The 16,402-nt window shown below is 53.2% G+C and overlaps 1 protein-coding gene across 4 annotated transcripts in view; it reads right to left on the bottom strand.

Annotated features, from left to right (window-relative positions):
- The window catches only part of IGDCC3 (immunoglobulin superfamily DCC subclass member 3), a 91,044-nt gene that overhangs the window by 60,020 nt on the left and 14,622 nt on the right, over positions 1 to 16,402 (bottom strand). The window contains exon 1 of one of the 4 annotated variants that reach the window (XM_083849967.1): positions 7,245 to 8,577. The exons of 2 other annotated variants lie outside the window; for them this stretch is intronic. In XM_083849967.1, coding sequence (XP_083706093.1) covers positions 7,245 to 7,296 — 52 coding nt within the window. In that variant the 5' untranslated portion in view covers positions 7,297 to 8,577. Of the gene's footprint in view, positions 1 to 6,677; positions 7,174 to 7,244; positions 8,578 to 16,402 lie in introns of those variants that run through there. One more of the 4 variants, XM_083849968.1, reaches the window with a different exon arrangement.

The raw sequence follows: 16,402 nt of genomic DNA, 5'->3' as shown, positions 1-16,402 counted from the left end.
AGAAAAAGGCTCAGAGGAAGAGGAGTGGCCATCTGGTCCCCCGCTTCTGCAGAGGTCACTGCTTTCTGTCACCCCCCCGCCGTGGCCTCTGACTTCTAGGACTCAAAAGGGAAAAAAAAAAAAGAGCCAGGCATGATGAAAGCGGGGCCCTGATGTGCTGAGACAACTTGCTAAAAGAGCTCTAACTAAAACCAGCCACATGCTCTGCACGGTTAAAGGGACAGCTCTCAGCCTCGCCGGCGCCCGCTGCGGCGGTGCCTCCCGCGTGGGCGCGTTTCTCCACGCAGGGAAAACGGCCGGGGCGAAAACCCCAGCCACCAAACCTCCCCCCAGCTCTAACAGGGAAGCATCCCGGTGTAATACACCGAAATACAGCAGCGGCAAGATTGGGATGGAAAGCGGGGAGGGCAGAAGTACAGGCTGTTTGCAGAGGTCTCTGAAGTGCCAGACACTCGCACATGCCTGAAACGAAGATTGATGGTGTTCGTGCCCAGCGTGCTTGTTTCCTGCTCGGCAATGGCATGTGCACCGAATCGAAGCCACTAATTGTGCCGTCCGCATCGCCGTTTGCAAACTGGATGGCTGAGGAGGCGGAGAAAATAAATGAGGTGTTTATTAGAAGGAAGGCCGGTCCCGTATTCTTTATAAAAGCAATGCATGCTCCGATCCTCCGTCTCCTGAGCCAGCTTTCTGGTCGAGATGTGACTTGGAGCTGCCAGGGCTCTCGTGCCTCCGGTGATCCTCATTCGGCATTCAAAGCATTACAGTAACTCTGCCATTTATTTTCAGAATAAACAGGTTTCTTGTTCATTAATTACACGGCTCTTCAGACAACACGCACAATTTGCCGTTACCTGGGCTCTGTGCGCTTTGCTCCCTGCATGCCTGAACACTGGGGACTTTTTATCAAGCAACTCTGCTTCATTTTAATCCGTGATTTATCTGCGGGCCCAGCTCCGGTGCCTGAAGGGTATTGTTTAGGTAACAATACCGATGTACACATTCCCACATCAAGTGTCAAGGGAGAAGAGGGCCGCTCCGGAGGATGCATGGACTCAAAGGAAATCATTAAAAGCCACTGGCCTGCAGAAACTAAATTGTATTCGAAAAGAAAAACTAACAACAGGCAGGAAGCCACTGGCAACCAGGCATGGAGGAGGAAAGCAGCTCTGGGGGGAATAGCTCGGTTTCCCCTTACAAACCCTCATCACGGCCCAGGTTTCTTTTTTCGGCAGTGACAGCCACAAAGTTAAATTCCCGTTCATACACACAGCCCCGGTGCGTGGCTCGGTGTCATCTGGATCAAATCCTCATTTTCCCAGCATACAGCAGAGTCACAAAAAGCCCCTCGGAGGCACCGGCAAACCTGCCTCGCTCCCCGCCAGCATTAACAGAATCCAGTATCTTATTCCCTGCCGAATCCCCTGGAAATGAGCGCAGCCCCGGCAAAAGCAACGACTCCAATTAAAAGCTGTTGAGAAGCTTCCTCACTTCATATCCCAAACGTGTTCCTGTTAAAGCACAGCCCGGAGCAAGCGCAAATCGACCTCGGGGAACGCCACGGTTTTGTGACAACAGGAAAAGAGACGCCAAGTATTTGCTGACTCTTCGCCTGTTTGCTCAGGGAAAGTATTTCTTCCTAGGATGCAACGTGCACTGCGATTGCCTCAGAAGCTACTTCTAAGATAAATTAAGGGAAGGGCGCAGTGCTGTGTAAAAGATAATCAGTGCAAGACGGTGAGAAAGCAAACCCTTCCTTTTGTCAGAATGATTTTTGAAGGAGCTAATAAAGCAAGGTGCTATTATCTCATCCCTGCTGCTCAACAGAGGTCAAGAGAAGCTGCTCCTACGCCAAGGATGGAGGCAGATTTCACGGTGTCAGTCCGGCGGAGCAGTAAAGCACCTACACAATCCAAAGCTGGGAGCAACACCACCAAGCACCGACCTTGTAGCCCAGGTCCTCAAAAATCTCACGCTTCTGGAAACCCCGAGGAGATGGGTACCACAGCCCTCGGGAAAGCCCAGTGGTGTGTGTTCTTCCGAGAAGGCTGGACTGGAGCCTGTGAAGGACGGCAGAGGGGAGAGCTGCTGGTTCTATTTTTTAAGGAACAGAGATAGTGTTAATGATGTCTTGACACTACAGAGGTTCCCTGCAAACATGGGTGCTGGGCTGACTTGGGGTGCTTTCCTGAACCATCAACGTGGGAAAAATGTCACCTTGCACCATCTTGACGCTCTCACCTGAAGGAACAACAGCTCAGAGCACTCGCACGGCTCTCAGCTGCTACCTCTTCTCCAAGGCCGAGGCCATCTCTCCACATTAGCCACCTCCACCACGTTGCCCTAAGCCAGCACCGGCAGCCCAGCAAGGCTCACGATGCAGCAGCCCCCCAGGAACCAACCTGAGGCTGCAGGCCCCAAGGACACATGTTGCTTTTCTAGTCCTCAGCGATACCAGGTCCAAAAAGTGATAGCATCGCCAGAACTGCTGCTTGTCGCTTAATAATCACCAGCCACGGTTGCACACAGCCTGGCTGCACCGTGAAGTCAAACAGCAGCTCCTGGACAAGCTGGAAATTCGACGGATCTCTCAAACCAGTACAAAATGCCACTGCCTTTGGGGAAAAAGCATTTCCAACGCACTTCACGACGAGGAAGAGATAGAGGAATTAGATGCCAGTTCATCTGCAAATATAATTAAACTCTGCAACACTCAGACTTCACTGTTAATTTACTTGCACGTCCATGTCATATGTGCAACAAATCAGAAACAGGCCTATTAATTTACAGCTTTACATATAAGCTATTCGGGGCGCAGCATAAAATGGCAGGAATACAGGCAGCTCCATCTAAAGCTCTGCAGTTGGTAAATTAAATCTATTTGCAGCAAAGTAAATTGAAATACATACTGAACTTATTACTGTGTCTAGTTTAATATCTACAAATGGGCTGGATATCTCCAGGTGAATGTTATCCATATGCAGCGGGTGAAGTTTGGCTGCTCCCAGCTCCCTGCTCACCATCTCGCTCTCATCCTAGGGGTGCTGCTTCGCCCTGACGCCTCCGGGGCTTTGGGGTGGATGGTGGGGGGGGAGATCCCAGCAAAAGTTCCGAAATTTGACAGTTGTTCAAACATTATTAGGAATAAATACTGTGTTTTCAAAACGTGGCAGCGTTTTGTAGGGTTAGATGGACACGACCGGAAAAATTAAGGTATTTTAGTCCTCCACGGAAGCGTTTTGATGTTTTCATACCCAGGTGACCATCAGACGCACTCAGGAAGGTCAGGCACGTCCCACAGGCTGTTACAGCCCGGGCCTTGGGACATAACTCAATGTCAAGCACAAATATGAGGGGGGGAAAAAAAATACAACGATTGTTTTTTTCCACCCAAGACAGTCTGCAGGATCCCTTTGCTTCGGAGCCAGCTTCTGATCGAGCATCTAACCAACACAGCCAGCCTGAGCTGGGCCGCGAGGGCTTTAAGCAAAGAAAACTGGGACCAGGGCATGAAGTCTACGCTCAAATTTAATTTTCAGAAGAAAACCATCCCCCTGTTCCACCCCCTCCAGCCTGCCCCTGCCTAACGGGCTTTATTTAAACAGGGCTCCCAGCAGCCCGCCCCCCCTTAGTACTTTCAATCCCTGATGCCTGAAAAGCTCTTTCCCTGGACCCCGCATGGTTTATAGGGTTTATAGGGTTAATTGAATGCACACTGATCTACTAAGTGTCCAGAAGAAGAAGCGCCATTCTTTAAGATGTCATTTCTCGCCCCCCCACCTCCCCCGGCCCCCCAGACAATGCTGCCCGGGCTGTGCCCGGCCAGCCCTGGCCCCAGCGAGGTATTGTTCCCCGGCCGGGGGGGCCCTTCGAAAACAAAGCAAAACAAAAGAATCCCTGACATGCCTAAAAAGGAGACTTCATGCCAGAGCTAACCTTTGAAGATTTATTCCCCGCTGCCCTTGTGACCCAATTCAACCTCCATTACTCAGGAATTCCCCAGACAAGCCCCGAAAGGCAGGGATGGAATTTCGGACTTTCTACCTCATTTGTTTGTGCAGGACAGGGTGGTCTGGCAACCCCGGCCAGAACGGGGGGAGAGGCTTTATATAAATACACATCTGTATTTATAGGTGCTGGAGGTGTTGTACACAATTATCAGGACGATTCCCTCGCCCTCTGCTTAAAATTGCAAATCCCCACCTTGCACAATGCCACGGGACTCCACCAGGCTTTTGTGCCTCCCTCAGGCCTCAGAATTCACCTCCTGCTTTTAGGGCTGGAAACTGGAGGGGGGCACTGGGGGAAGGCTCATCTACATTATAAAACCGAAGCATGCTTCTCTTGAGAATATCTCTAGTGGGGTGAGAAAACTTGGGAAACGCTCATTTGGGACATCTGCTGCGAAAACACCTCTTGTGACAAAGCTTTGGAAGAGCTTGGGGGGCAGCCCTTAGTGCAGGGCCACGGGAAATGCCCGGAGAGATGCGTCCCTGCCTGGCAAAAAGTCAGAGAAACCCTGAAGGAAAGATGCAAGAGCCGTGAAGTCAGCCAGACCCACGCCTGCGAGCATTATCTCTGCATCGCTCCTCTGTCTGCAGATGGCTTTGCCAACAACACCGGGGGGTGTGGGGGGAGGAATCCAATTTAAGCACTAAAAAACTTGGAGGAAATAGCTCGGGAAGGAGTCATAAAAATGTCACACATGCCTGGTCTCATTAGGCCAGCCAGGGACGTGTCCCCCCCCGCTGGGCTGAACGCAGACCGAGCTGGAGAGAGCAATCGTCCCGGGTCCGGTGCAGTCTCCCGGGGACGAATGGGGTTCTTGTGGTCACTGGGGTCTGGTATGTGGCACAGGGTGCCATCGCCTGTTAAACTACTGCTAGGAATAGCAGGGAAGCTGTGCTGGTGCTCAGCGCTGCTGGGTGCCCGAGAAATGCTGTGCTCCCCTCCAAGCCGCTCCTGCATCAGGCCAAACCCAAAGTACAAGCGTGTTGCTAGCAGCCACGCAGCCGCCTGTCCCCTGCTCTTCAGAGGGGACAATTTCCCTCCCTGCACAGTAACACAAGGGAGCTTCTGGGCCAGGGTTTTGCTCTGGCCTCTCTAATCAGCCGTGGCTTCCCCTGGACCCTTCCTCCAGGATGGCAAGGGGGATTTTGCATGCCTCAGGTGCTGGGAACAATGCGGTCTCGCGCCCCGGAGGAAGGAGAAAATTCTCTCCCCATGGGTAGCAGTAGGTTGGAAAGAAGGCTGGCTGGATGGAAAATAACTGCCTGGATCTCCAGCTGCACACTGGCCGTGTACTGGGAAAAGAGCTATGAGCTGCCTGCAAGTCCAGCTCAGGGCAAGGTGCCCCGTACCCAAGTAACGTCCCCAAGTGGAGGAGGTTCACTCCAGGGAACAGTCCTTACCCCAGCCCCACTACACTGTGCGTGGTGGAGAAGTAAAATCTTTGCTAAGTAGCATCGTTAGAGCTGCTGAATGCCTCAGAACACACGGTGTGCATAAAAGCAAGAAAACAGCAAAGGTTTATCTGCAGGTGACCTTAGAGACGTTCGTCTCCGTGACACAAGGTGCTGCACACTCACACTGCACAAAACACATCGCTGCTTCCCTCGTCCAAAAGGCCTGATCCTGCCCACCTACCTGGGGAGCAAGGCACGAGCAGAAAGCACTCGCAGGCCATCGAGCATGACATGAAAATATTCTGGGCCAACCGGAATTTATGTCCCAGCACAGACGTGGCTCTTTGGAGAGCTGGCAGTGACATCCCCGCTCCTCACAGAGCCTGAAAGGTACCCCCAGCTCTCAGTGCTCACAGACACAGAGCATTTAAGCACTGAAGTCGGTTAAGTGCAATAGTTAATGAACTTTTCACCATTTGTGCGTTAAAAAGCTTCGAGATAGAATGGGAACTTTTGATGCTGGCTTTGAACAAGCATGAATGACTCCAGCAGAGCAGGTCTGAATTCCTCCCCAGGCAGGGCACAAACAAGAGGCTGAAGGCTTTCACGCTCCACATCAGCTCTGCAACAGAGCTCTGGACTGTCTCGGCATTGTCCTGCCCCTCCTATCCCTTCATGTCCCCCCTGAAAAATGACAGTGATAGCATTCACCTGCCTCGCTGGCCCCGCAAGCGTTCCCTTGCTAATCTTGGCATCCTCCTTTGTGGATACGGGGCTGTTCTCAGCTAGAGCTGTGCTGATGTACGCCAGCTGGAAGTCTGTCCCATTAAGGAGTAGGTGTTGCTCGGGTCTACGTTCAATACCTAGGAAACAGGCTTGAGAAATGAGGTTACGCACACAGCACGGAGCTGCACGTGAACTAGTAAAAGGAGCTTTACTTCTGCCTGGTTGATGCAGCCCTGAGTGACTGGCTGATTACTCCATCTATATACAGTAAGACTACACTGTAAATATGTCAGCATCGTGTCAAACAAACCTCAGAAGTGGTAAGTACAAGGTGAGAGTCTGGAATGTAAAAACAGTCACGTTTTTTGCTGGTATTTCCTAAGTACACTGGCTAAATGTCTGAACTGCTACAGCAAAGCTTCGAAGTGACCATCGCATGGCGCAGCACGTATCACAGACATGTATGCAACACAGCCACCCGGGGAAAAGGCTGCAAAATTCACGATATGGTTATCCAAATCATTTACAAAGTCACGACACACTTACTAGAAAGTCTCTTGGGTTTCTCCTGAAGCGTCTCTCCCTCAGGAAGACTTCAGAGGCCATCGGCACTAAATCCCACGTAGGCACAGCACCCTGCTGAAAAGCCCCGTGCACCCACACTGCAGAAATGCCTGCCAACAAACATGGGGTAGGCTCCCAAGCAAAACTCAATTAATCTCCTGACCCTTCTCATTAAGACAAACGAGGTCTGCCTGCCACTTTACCTTGCCACCCTTTCACTTAAAACTGAGAAGAAGGAAGCAGATTCTTAATTAGCATCCATCACGGGCATTCACAGGTCTCAGAGTGAGGAGTAAGCAATCTGCTATTTCTTCTTAGAAATCCTGGGTGACATCCTCCGTCCCTGGGGGGACACCTGCCCCGTGCTGCAGGGGACAGAGGGACAAAACGTGGGGTGAAACCAGCGCCCTGCCAGGAGGCCATGGCTCACCTCTGAGCTCGAGGCAGCCAGAGGCCAAACACCCGCAGCTGCAAGGTCTGCATGATCTCTGTACCTCCTCGCCGTGGTTAAGCTTTAAGAGTTTCTAGCTCCTAGCTCAGAAAACTCACCTGCTCCAGTTGCAGACCCTGCAGTGGAGCGCTGCGCGGTCAAAAATCCCATATGCTATCAGGCGTGCTGGGGAGCTTCCCTGGCTGCTTTACAGAGGGCTCGCTTTGTTACTGCTAGAGACTTTCCTGCCATGGACTGCAAGGAGCACAGAAAGATTTTAGAAGGAAAAAAAAAAAAAAAGGCAGTGGAACAGATTTGCTATTCTTATTTCTTTAAATAGACAGGGTTTCAGAAACTCATCGAGGACCAGCAGCCAGAAGGCAACTGACACAGGCTACAGGACCCAAACAAAAATGCCGTGCCACACCTAAGGAGATTTACTTCTTCAGCATCAGGCCCCTGAGGTGTTGCTGTCATCTCAGTGATGCTGATGGGCACCAGCTGAAGGCTCCAGCTGACCTTCAAGCACGGGGCCAAAGCAGCCCCCACTGACCCCAGTGAACGTCTGCCCTGTCCTACAGGCCTAACAAACCCACCTCGAAATGGAGATCATCTTTGCTTGACAAAAGCAGGTAATTCACTGCAAAGGAAGCCTCAAGCACTTGAGCAAATAGAGATAGGGGAGAAACGAGCACCCCCGGAGAGCCGGCTGCGTTCCTTCCAGAGACCCAGGAGCCCAGCTGGGGCTGGAGTTTGCACCTTCCAGCTTTACTCACGCGAATCTCAGGGAGGAGTTAGCCCCAGGAACGCTAATGAGGAATAAGAAATCCCCAAGGTGCTGAGCCTGTCTGAATAAATCACGCTTCGAGGTGTGATCCGGCCGCCCTCGCTCCCACCTGACGAGACAATCAGCGGCTTCGCCCCGGCAAAAATACAGCGGGTCTCCGAGTGAGAAAGAGCAACAGATTAGAGCCCTCAGGAAAAAGATGAAATGGACTATTGGCTGGTTAAGAGTCCTTCATTTGAGGAGGATGGGCCTGCGGTTCAATTTTATCAGCTGCTCAATAGGTACATTTAATGAACTTCATTGCTGCCCGTCTCTCAACTCAGATGGGGATTAGCATTAAGCTGGGAGAAAACAAAGCAATTTGATGGAAAAACACGTAATTGAAGCAAATGAGGATGGGAACCACTTCGACCTCCACAATGCTAAGGATATTTTGACTCCAAACCCATAAAAAGAATCCCCAACTATCTCCAGATTAAAAAAAAAAAAAAATCCCCACAATTCACCTTTGAGCAATCCTCCATTTACTCCCCATTAAAAACTCGAGGTTGTGTAAATTGGATTCAAATGAACGTATTTACATTTGCGGGAGGAACCTGAAGCCAAGCTGTCAAAATGTCACCCTGTCACTCATGTTTGCATCGCACCCCGTCACAACACGGAGACGTGTCGTGTCCCCCCCCACCCCCCCAACAGCTTCCTTGGGCCCGGGGGATGAGTGGCAGCAAGGACGGCTGCCGGGGGGAGTCTCCCAGGGATGCTGTGGTGGAAAAGCGTTATTTGCCTGCGAATTCTGGCACGTCGGGCCCTTATTGTCGTTGGATTTCAGCCAAGCGCTGCCAGGACACAAGAAGGCGATTTAAGTTGGGATTTTCCTTGACTCGCTGCCCCTCGTTCCTCACCTTTCTGGGGCAAAAAGCTGCCATTGTATGTGGAGCGGTCACGTAATGGTTCGTCTGGGTTAACAGCAAGCCAGGACGCAGGCTGGATTACACGGGCAGGACTGGGTTTGCTGTGAAAAACCGTGTGTTATTAGTCTGGGGCTGTCTATTGTATGTCAGGGATTACACGACTCCTCTCACTTTCCTTAAAACAACAAGCCCATGGGGAAAAAAACAGTCTTTAAAACCCGACAGTTGAGGTTTCTGAAAGCCGTAAAAATCTCCAGAATGAGAATGAATCCCGAGTAGGACCAAGATTTACCACTTGAGGCTACACACTGCAGGGGAAACATCGGCAGGAAGATGAGGAGCAGCCCCGTGGCCGACCGAGGGCACGAGAATTGCATCCCCACGCCAAAGGCTGTGCCGGTCCCCCTGGCCATGCTGCTGCCTCTCGGGAGCTGGCTTCCTCTGGCTCCCAGGAAAAACGCATCCGAAGCCACAATCGCTAGGATGGGGTAAGGGCTTGCAGCTCCCACCTGGCTGCTTACCAGGCCAGAACGGTCTACTAGCCTTTCTGGCCCCAGTGCCATGCAGAAAAGCTGAAACATGTGATGCCTACGGCCTCCAAGGCCAGGAGGCAACCCCAAATCTCTTTTAGGAATTATCGTGTAGCCCGGAACCCAATTTTTAAACATAGCTGCATGCAGAGATGGGAGCATACCCCATGTACAAGAACGTTTTCCTTATCAGTATTAAAAAGCTAAAATATTCCGAGTGCCCACGCCTCGGCCTTTTATCTGAACCAGGTATTTTGGCCCCCGTCAGAGTCAGGAGAGCGCCCCAACCAGAGCCGCAAACCCATCACTTCTGCACTCCTCCGAGGCGCTGCCTTCAGGCTCGTTATCCAAAGCCTAAATTGCAAAGAGCTCGACGCCTTCGCTCTGCATCCCAGCAGGAAAAGGAAAAAAAAAAAAAGTAAAATTCACCAGCCCACGATCTAATTAGGAAAGAAACTTCCAGTCCCGAAGCAATTGCCAGTTTTCCGCCCCGCAGACCGCAGTGATGTGGTGCGTGGGACTGCCATCGTGCCAGAAGTGATCAGCATTAGGCCCTCCTAATGTGTCTCCGAAACAATAGCAATTACGGAGTCGTCCATTCATATCTAAAGGCTCGGCAGCCTACAACTTCCCTCAGGAGGCTAAAGACATTTCATCGAAGCAATTATATTTATGTAGCATTAAAGTACTTTCCTTGAAGCCCCGACAGCCACCTCTTTGCATTAGGAGCGGAGCGGTAACGAGGAGCCCTCTCGGCCCACCCCAGCTCCTCCAAGCATATATTTTTTGCCTGTTTAAAGACAGCTAAAACACACACATTAGGGGCTTTGCTGCCTCATTTTTAATGTTATATTACGCTCGCTCACCCAAGGGATCTGACATGCAGATTGGAGCCTATTTACATGACAAGGGGCCAAAATGGAAGGCGCTCGGCAGTTTATTCCGCTTTCCCAGCTCTCATCATTTCATCAAGGATCTTGTGATGTCTGGCAGCGCTGTGAAGTCCCAACTTTCAGTGTTTTGCAGCTCTATCAACCTTCGCTCTCGTTATGTTGAAAGTGATGCTTTCAAGCTTTTTTCTCAATGAATCACATATGCCAGGGACAGGACTTCAGGGTATCAGAGCAGCTAAAATAGATGGATCTAAAGGAACTATTAATTAGTTGGTTTTTAATATCAAGAACTCAGAACCAGCGTCGTAATTTTGGGAGGGGAAAGACAGCTTGCCTCACAGGTCTCGAGTGCTAGAAGCTGTCAATACCATACTGTATTTATTTTCCACTTTTTTTTTTCCGCCTTTTCCTACAGAAGCAAAGCAGCTCTCCAGAAACATTCCACCTATGAATCTCACAGCATGCATCCAAACGTCGGAAGGCAAAGCCCTTGGCGTGACGTCTCAAATCTCTGCGATTCAACAGCTGATAATATTTGCCCTTTGAGCTGCACCAGCTGCACCCTCCCAGCACGCCCGGCTCGCAGCACTTTCAGCAGCTGGGATCCAGGCTTGAAAAGACGTCGCCTTCAAAGCACACGCTGCACCTCGCTCTGATACGCAGGGGGGGGATTTTTAGAGCTACTGCTTGGAGCTCTGACAAGGGAAGGGCTTCCTCGTGTTCAGTCACCACTTCCTTAGACCTGGGCTCCTCCGTTGGAGGGCCATCGGTGCTCAGCACCCCAAGAGGATTGCCCAGAGGCTGGAAAGCAGCTCCCATCCCTCCGGGCTAGGAAAGCAGCAGCCTGAATTTTGCAGCCCGCACCTTGCGGGCACGAAAGCCGTCCCCATCCCTCCTGCCTCTTCTTCTGGGGATGCCGCAGGCTGGACGGGCTCCCGGCCGCATCGCCACGTCGCAGCCGAGCCCTGCGCTGGCCGGAGGATGAACTTGTTGCCATGGCAGGGGGAAGCATGCGTCGGGCTCCACAACGGCTTTTTGTTGTTCCTTTCCCACCGTGGCGGCCCCGCCACGACGTGCCCGTCCTCTCGCCGTGCTGGAGCAGCCTGGCAAAACCCAGCTGACCGTGAAGCCAGGGCAGCGCCGTGGCCGAGGGCTCGCCGCGGCGTTTCTCTGCCAGCACGGGGAGCGGACCCAGAGGCACAGGGAGAGCCTCCCACCACAGGCAGCACACCAGGGGACGGCAAAGTGTTAGAGGCAGGAGCTCCGTCCTCTGCAGAGCTGGAGATTTTAAGCAGCAGCACTCAGAGAGGAGGTTGTCTCCTCCGAGGTTACCCGGGCACAGCTAACGCGCTGCTGCTGCTGGGATGTTTGTTACAGGACAGGCTCAGCTCGCCTGCAGTATCTTCTAAAACTCCCTTGCAGCTTTGATTAGCCTCGCTAAAACTAAGGGTGCCTCTCATTCACACATTAATCAGTCGCTGAGGTTGGTATTCCTCGTTGCTACGGGTTTTAACAAGGAGAAATGCAAAGGTGGGCTTAAAAATGAAAGCACTGCTCCTTCCCGAGCAGCGGTTTCGGTGCCTCTGAGATTCCTGCTCTGCGTGTCAGCAAGCCTTACCAAAATAATGAGCCTGCTTCCGTCCCAAACAGCTCCCGTTGCACTGGAGAAATGAGCAGAAAGGTATTATGGGCTCACACTCACCAGATGGATGTCCTGCTTTGTTCTCCGCTTACAGAAAGCCCTACACACACAGTTTGGATTATCTTCATTGTAATTCTAATCACCGCCTCTGGAAGGGAGGGAGGGATCCGTGCCGCAGTCAGGAGAGCTAATTAAAAGTTGTGAGTCATGCCGACTTCTCCGCACGCTGGAAGCGCTCTTTGGAGGACCAGGTAACCTCTCATTCTGGGGGGAACACGGTCAGCAAAAGGAAAATTAAGCGGCCTTCCCTTGGGCAGGGTGCCGGGCAAGACCGAATCCTGCTTCCCCCGCAGGACGCGGCAGCGTGAGTTGCAGAGGTGCTGCAGACAGAAGCAAGCTACACGTGAGAACAGAAAGGTTTGCACATATTCCCCAGAAACTCGCCCCTGGGTGCACGGACACCTCTGCGTACACACACCCAGGCTAGCTTTTATAACTAGCTAAGAGGCTTTGGGGCATGAATACATGGAGCAGAGATAGCTGCCTCCCTCTGAAAGAACTTCCAAACCCCCGGCTGGTTCCTGGGGGCAGCTGGACACAAACACAAAGCTCTCAGAAAAGCCGGACCTGGGAACCCCACGGACACCAGCTCGGCGCAGGCAGGATGAGGCGACAGACCCCAAACCCAAATGGGCTGGGCGGGGACGGGGAGAGGGGCAGCACCGGGGCCTCCATCCCCAATTCCTGGGGATGCAGCCGTCAGGAGAGGTGTCAGCAGGATGCCAGCAGCGGAGCCAGGCTTCCCAAGGCATCAACCACCAGGCTGCGTTGGCCAAAAATGTCTTGAGTCCTTAAAACTTGCTCCCAGATGCAGTACTTAGGATGCAGACAAGTCCCCATCGCTTACATAGGTGCTGGGCACCTGCTGAGCTCGAGCCCTCGCAAAGGTCCAGCACACTCACAGTTGTCCCAAAGGACAAGGAAGCCGTTTGCTCTTTGGCTACCACACAAAATTAAAAGTAGGTTTTTGTTGTCATCCTTCATCTGGCAGCCCAGGGTGGCCAGGAGCCTCTTTTGCCTGGGCAGGAAGTTTTCCTGGTCCTCCTGCTCCCACCACCGAGAGGGGATTTGGGGCTGAGAAACCACACTGGGAAACCACGCTGGGAAACCACGGTGAGCTGGGGCGAACAAACAAAATTCCCCGTGAGCACCCTCACCTCCGAAACCCCCAAGGAGCCTCCGAGGCCGTGCAGGAGCCAAGCCACGAGCTCCTGTGGGACGGGACGGCTGCAGGGCGAGCCCAAGGAGATGCTGAGCTGCGGGGAGAAGGAATGGCAGTGGGCACCCACACTGAGGAACGAGGGGAGTGCTGCTTCTGCCCGATCACCTTGTAGGTTTGCTCAACGCCATAAACCTGCTTGGCTTCGAGCCCCTCCTGAAGCCTTTGCTTCGTGGGAAGCCAGCCGCCCTGGGGATCCTCCTGGCTAAAGGATGCTCCCTTAATGCTCCTACCTTTACGCCCAAGGCAAATCCAAACAAAACCAAACGCGATGCATGTCTACCACCAAAATGATCTGATTGTAACTGGCAATGCCTGGGGACTTAGACATCCACAACCAGCTTACCCCAAACACACGTCGGCTCTCGCTTCTCCTTGAACGTGAAGAGCCAGCAAACACGAATCCTGTCTGCAATGCTCAGCGAAGCCACGAACCCAACAAGTGAGCACACCCTCAGCTTTTCCCTGCCTCGTTCACAGCCTCCTCCTCGGTGGGATTTCACTGTCCCTCTCTCCCGTTGACACCCTATTTGCCCCCAGCCTCCACTCACCCCCTCGGGTCCATCTCACTGCCCAGATCTCCTTGCTCTGGCCTAGCTCCTCCAAATTTCTGCTCCCCTGCAGTCTCAGCAAAGCACATCCCTGGTAGGGAGAGCTCCAGCCTGAGGTGGGCACCATCCTGCCCGCAGAGATGGGAGGGAATGCATTGTGCTCAGCTGCTGGCCAAAAACATCTCCCTGGGACCAACAACGACCTAACCTGGCACGTTTTGCTGTCCCTGCCCCTCCTGGGCACAGCAGGAAGGAAAATACTCGGTTTTCCCTGGGAGAAGGAGCACAGAAGTACCGACCAAGTGCAGCACAACGCTGCAGCTGAAGCATGCACGCACGCAGCCCCTTCTGCTCCCGCAGCACCGCCGCTCATTTACACACCAGCAGCCTAAAACTATCTCTTTTGTATATCCAAATTGATCCTCGCTCTTAATTAGTGCTCTCGGTTGCAGGAAAATTTCATTTGTTTCTTCCAAATGTGGCCTGATCCATTGTCCCTCTCCTGTGACCTGTGAAAATTAGTCATTGAGCTCAGTGACAGTGCTAAGTGCGAAACGCAGCATCAAAGGGACATAATGGGGGCCTCTCAGGACCGACAAAAAAACACCATTAATCACGGCGTGCTCGAGAGGTGCCAACTTACTGAGGCATGGGAGCGGCGCCGGTCCCGCAGAGGGACGCGGGGGCACGGGAGGATCCCGCAGCCGAGCATCACCCCTCCTGGACAAGTCCTGGGGACGAATCCTCCCGCTTTCCCACGGAGGTTTTGGAGCCACGCGGATGCTTTCCTGGGCAGCTCCTTGGTTTAAAGGGTTGGGATTGAGCTTGCCCGGCGACACCTTTCGCACTGCTTTGGCTGCACCCGTGGCCCTACTGCTGTCGGGGGCCATGCGTGGGCCACCCCGCAGGGTTGTGAGGCAGATTTCAGCACCTCCATGTGTGTTTCCAGAGCTGGCACAAGTACCTGCAGCCTCCTGGAGCTGAACACGGCATCGTGCATCCCCCGTCAGCCAGCACGGACCCCCTCGTGTCGTCCCAGGACCAAGCTCAGACAACCCAGAGCAGGGCAGCAGCTGGGATAAAACCCCCAGGGAATCACCCCCAGGACCAGGGCCAGAGCTCCCTGTGGACAAGTCTGCACAGGTAGCAGTGGGGCAGCTGAACATTGAGGGCACCAATTTCAGCAGAGAGACTTTTAACGTAAGAAAAAACGAAGGAAAGAGGTAAATCTCCGCAAAATTCCAACCCCTGGAGCAAAGCGGTGCATTTAAGCCCTCTCCTGCAAATCCATGTCATTAAACAGAATAACTTGGACTCGGCGAATCCAAATGACTCTCACTTTCAAGGTCCTGCATTCAGAAGCCCACAATGGAGAACAATGAGGTAGAGAAAAAGCCGAGGATCTTGACGCCGCATTCAGAAGGCCATCTGGTCCGGCCGGCACAGCCAGCGCTGGGAACGGGCAGCGTCGTGGGTTGAGATTTAATCTGAGCCACTTATTGAGTGACCTCAGGCGAATCGTTTGACCTCCTTTTGCCTCAGTCAACCCAACTGTAAAATTGGGTTTAAAGCAAGAACCTCTCTGAAAACCATATGCCGTGCCTAGGAGGAGTGGGAGCCGCTTCCCTTCCCAGCAACAGGGCTGCGGCCGCGCGTAAACCCAAAACTGGCGCAGAAGAGCCAGGATCTGGCAACCCTCGGTGCTGGGGAGCTAGTGGACCAGTTCCCAACCTGCTGTCCTGGGGAAGCTGCTCTGGTCCCCGGGCAGGAGCTCACCTGAGACAGGACATTTGGGGGAGCTGCCTTTGCTCATCTCGCTGCTGCAGCCGAAGACCCCAAACATTCAAAAATCAGGTCCCCAAAATCCCGATCTCATAGCGGGCAGCTGCGAGCTGGGATCAGCACAAAACACACACCCTTGACATAATCACCTGTCTTTCTCTACGGTTTCTATGTCCCTTTATTTTTTGATACTTCTGTTCTCAGTAACTCAGCTACGGGCAGGCCCAGAGCTCCGGGGCAGCCGCAGCGCCGCGTCCCTTTACCTCGCAGGCACTCACTGCGACCCACGACATCGAGAGCATCGATTGCTCGGGCCAAACGTCCCCGCAAGTCGATTCCTACTCCCAGCCCGGCCAGCGAAGGGCAGCACAAACACAGCCCCCAGCACCTGAGCACCGGCACCACCCCGGCCCCGCGTTCGCCTCTTGGCGGGCGTGCGGGGAAGCGAAGGCGCCGATGAAGCACGTCCCCATCAAACAGGGGTCCCCAGTAAAGGGGAAACGGCAGCAGCCTGCCCCCCAGGTGCAGTTTGCACACAGTGGGGGTGCAAACAGCTGGCGTGGGGGTGTCCGTGCCCGCCCCGTGGCCTGCAGCTCCCCTGGGACCCCCGGAGGGTGCGGGGAGCGCGGGCGGCGAGCCGGGGAGCAGCCGTGCGCGGCGGAGCCGTCAGAACTTCCTCAGCTGTGCTCCCGGAGTTAATTGAGACAAATAACTCAACGGTGCTGCCATTAATGAAATTCTTCTGATATATTTCCCCTGAGCTTTCCGTAAATGACTAAGTGACATTGCTGCCTGCAGTGCAAACCCCCCCCCGTATGAGAGATAACGCTGCCAGAGCTGAGGTTGGCGCGTCCCCGCTAGGAGCCTCGCGGAGAAGTGCACGATGATATTTAAATAACTCT

Source organism: Anser anser (genome assembly GCF_964211835.1).
Source record: "Anser anser genome assembly, chromosome: 10".
Classification (NCBI taxonomy): Eukaryota; Metazoa; Chordata; class Aves; order Anseriformes; family Anatidae; genus Anser; species Anser anser.
This window is presented reverse-complemented; position numbering and strand designations above follow the sequence as displayed.